Genomic DNA, 3372 nt, shown 5'->3' with positions numbered 1-3372 from the left:
CCGTGCCAGACTCTCCTACCAGGAGACGGCGGCCGGGACACCAGCCCAACCACACCCGGTGGGGGTTTCCACAGTGTGAGCCCCCAAGGGGGCTTGGACCCCCCTCTCAGCCTCATTTGCTCTCTGCGAAGACACTTGCCACACCCTGCATGGCGAGGCCTGCCCCCGTCCCTCAAGATAGACAGGAACTGGCTACCTCCGGCCCCGGCACAGGCAGCTGCATGTTGGGGCAGTTGGCTTCAAATGCCAACTGTGGTGGAAACATTTCCTGGCAAAGGCTCATCTCACTTCGATAAATGATTCTGTGTGACCGCGCCAGCGGGTTGCCACCTTAGGTACTTGTTAAAAATACAAGTTCCCTGGCCCATCTTAGACCTAAGAAAGCAAATTGGGGGCTGGGAAGAGGAAGTGGGCCAGTGGCTTGTCACTTTTGACCTCTCCAGTGATGCACCTGTGGAACCAGATCAGGAGTCACTCAGATGAATGAGCCACATGGTCTCTGCTCTCCCCTCTCCACCATCTCCGAAGCAAGCTTGGACTACTCCCCTCACACACCGTCCCAGGCATACTGGTCTATTTCCTAAACACACCAAGCTCTTCCCCACCTCAGGGCCTTTGCTCAAGCTGTCCCCTCTGACAGGAATGCAGCTCTCAGATCTCAGGACAAAGGTCTCTTCACTCAGCTCACACCAACAGCATTCTGTCAGCCATTTTGTTTCTTCTCATCATTAATATTCTGTCTCTCCTCAGCAGTCTGTGAGCTCCATGTTACCTCACCACTGAAAACCCAATGCCTATGTATACAGTAGGTGCACCATAGGTGGCTATTGAGTGAATACAGGCAGTGACACAGATACACAAAAGGGGCAGGGACCAGTTAACTCTATAGAAAGTAGTAGAGGAAACTCTGCCATAGCCCACAAACGAGAGCCAGGGCCAGGCCAGATTACAGGAACCCTTGCACCACACCCCAACATCCCATACGCACTTCCCCAGGCCCCCGAATGCAGGTTCCCCTACAGCCCAACTAGACCCAAGTCTCATATTCCCAACACACCATGAGGCAACAGCAGCCAGAGGAGTCTAGACGAGTTTATTGTCAGTCAAATATTTCATAGAAAAAGGAATGTAGCAATCAAGTCAGGGGTGTATGAAAAAAAAAAAAAACCCAGGTCTGTATATGTTGCTCTGTTTCCATCGGCAGCAGGCTCTCCCACATGTCAGGCGCAGCAGCTGCACTTGTCCGATGCCCCTTTGCAGACGCAGCCCTGGGCACACCTGGCACAGCCCACAGGGCAGCAGGAGCAGCAGCCTAGGGAAGAGAGGGCAGCGTGAGGGATCAGAGCAGACATTACCCTGAACTTCCCTTCCCAACAGCAGGCCTGGCACAACCTCCAGCCTCCGAGGACCCTGAGTTTAGGGTGGCATGCTCTGACCCCAGGCAATTGGTAGAATCTTTGGAAAAGGTCCTACCCACTAGGAAAAGGCTGCCCTGCCCCATCGGAGTCCAGGACAGGGCAGAAAGCCTGGAGAGGCAGTGAAAGGGCCCCTGGGGGTAATGGAAGGCCAGCCCCCCAGAACCATAAAATGAAGTGAGGACAGTCCTCAAGATGAGAGATGGGGCAAACTCCTGCCAGAGCAGCTCCCAGGAGGGCCAGGGAAGCTCTGGGCTGCCTGGACAGGCCAGGGCTGCACCAGCAGGTCAGAGAAACCACACGTGGTCACCAAGTTCACGTGCATAAAGTGCTCGGGACACTGGGGGGTTCAGAAGCCTTCTTCAGGAGACAGGAGATCTAGCTTCTTGTCTGGCTCCGTCCTTGACACTACTGGGTGCCCTCTCTGGTTTCAGTTTCCCCACTGGAGAATGAGAGGTTGGGACTCAACCACCTGTATGGCTCTTGCAGCTCTAAATCTGACTCAGGTGCTGAGGGACGGGGATGGAGGGAAGAGGGGTCATTGGCCTGCTCCTGCCTGCTGAGCTCCGGGCTCCCTCCGCTGACTCAGCTCAGCCCCCAGATCCCAGAGAAGGCCCCACACTCACTCCTCTTGCAGGAGGCACATTTGCACTCTTTGCATTTGCAGGAACCAGCGCAGGTGCAGGAGCCACCTGCAAGGAAGGGGAAGCCAGGCGGTGAGCAGTGAGGGTGATGCACGAGAGACAGCAGCGGGTCCGCAAACACTCCCCGCGCAAACACTCCCCGCGCCCTCCTCTGTCAGGGCCCAGCACTGGGAGCTCCTGTCTCACTCAGGGCAGACGGAGAGAAGCCCCAGCTTCTCTCTTCTGCTGCTGGGAAAGGTAGGTCCTCTCCTGATTGGACTCCACAAGGAAGGTCCCGGGCTAAAGATCCAGCCCGAGAGACTGGGGCTGGGGCCAGGGCCTTAGGTCCCGAAACCCAAGGAGGCAATGTCCCCACTTCCCACCAAGTTCTGGCAGCACTGAGGCCTGCACAGAGTGCTGGGTCCCAGTCTAGCATCTCCTTGACCTGGAGAAGGAGAGCCTTGAGTCCCAGTACCCTCAACACCAAGATAGAGGCAAAGGAAGACTTGAAATGCTCTCAGGAGCTGGGCCAGGCTGAAACAGAAGACATGCTAACTAAAGGAGTCCACTTCAGCTCCAACTCGAAACACTCCCTCCTCCAGCCCAAGTATGCTCTGTCTTGGCCCCCCTGGGAAAGGGGCCTCCCAAGGCCCAGAGCCCAGTGTCCCTTACCTGTGGGACAGGAGCAGTTGGGGTCCATTTCGACCTGAGGCGAGGCCGGAGGTCCGAACCTGGTGACGAAGATGTACTTGGGCTGCTGGAAGGCGTGGTGGCGCCTAGCCGCCCGGCTGCTCCCTTTCTAGCCAGGAGAGGCGGCCCGGGCGCAAAGGCCCCGCCCCGCTCCTTGCAGCCCGCCCCGCGGAGGCCGCGCGGCCCGCAGCGCCCCCGGCTGGGCTGGGCTGTGCGCACCGGGCCGGGCGCAGGATCCCCGAGCGCAGCAGGGCCCGGGGGGCAGCGCGGGGGCCGGCCGTTTGGCGCCCTATCGCGTGGAAGGGCTTGTGTGCCGGGCGGCACATCGTGTCCCAACATCCCTGCCGCCTCTGTCGCAATTTTCCCTAGGGGTAAGCTACCGCTGCCCCCAAGTGTTCCTGTAACTCAGAGCCAGAGAGCTGTGTGCAGAGAAAAGGTGGATGTGACAACTGCCGCCTCTCCCGCCCCACTCCCCCGCCCCCAGTCATTACCAGTCCTGGTCCCCACCAGGGTCCTTAGGCCCCATTACTCCCGGACACAGCCACGCGGCCAGCGCAGGCCTCTGCCTCCCTCCCTTCCTTCCCTTCTCCACCACTGCAGGGATGAGTTGGCACGTTTGTTGGGGGCTCTTTTGCTTCAACTCC

General features: G+C 58.7%; 1 protein-coding gene across 1 annotated transcript; it reads right to left on the bottom strand.

Annotated features, from left to right (window-relative positions):
* Positions 1–1074: 1074 nt before the first annotated feature.
* LOC131396018 (metallothionein-1A) lies at positions 1075–2819 on the bottom strand. The gene is made up of 3 exons (XM_058527857.1): positions 2711–2819; positions 2042–2107; positions 1075–1312 (listed from the first exon to the last, which is right to left on the bottom strand). The coding sequence occupies exons 1-3, from the start codon at positions 2736–2738 to the stop codon at positions 1221–1223; spliced, it is 186 nt and encodes a 61-aa protein (XP_058383840.1). The 5' UTR covers positions 2739–2819; the 3' UTR covers positions 1075–1220.
* Positions 2820–3372: the final 553 nt, after the last annotated feature.

The sequence above is a fragment of the Diceros bicornis genome, chromosome 32, assembly GCF_020826845.1.
Source record: "Diceros bicornis minor isolate mBicDic1 chromosome 32, mDicBic1.mat.cur, whole genome shotgun sequence".
Lineage (NCBI taxonomy): Eukaryota > Metazoa > Chordata > Mammalia > Perissodactyla > Rhinocerotidae > Diceros > Diceros bicornis.
Note: the sequence above shows the minus strand (reverse complement) of the source record. Positions and strands in the feature narration are given on the sequence as shown.

What these genes read in the sequence shown, in the direction of transcription:
- LOC131396018 (XM_058527857.1), bottom strand. Translation starts at nt 2,738, where the DNA reads ATGGACCCCAACTGCTCCTGTCCCACAG. An exon ending in CAACTGCTCCTGTCCCACAG is followed by an intron (nt 2,108 to 2,710) that starts GTAAGGGACACT and finishes CCTTCCTTGCAG; the next exon opens with GTGGCTCCTGCACCTGCGCT. An exon ending in ATGTGCCTCCTGCAAGAGGA is followed by an intron (nt 1,313 to 2,041) that starts GTGAGTGTGGGG and finishes TCTCTTCCCTAG; the next exon opens with GCTGCTGCTCCTGCTGCCCT.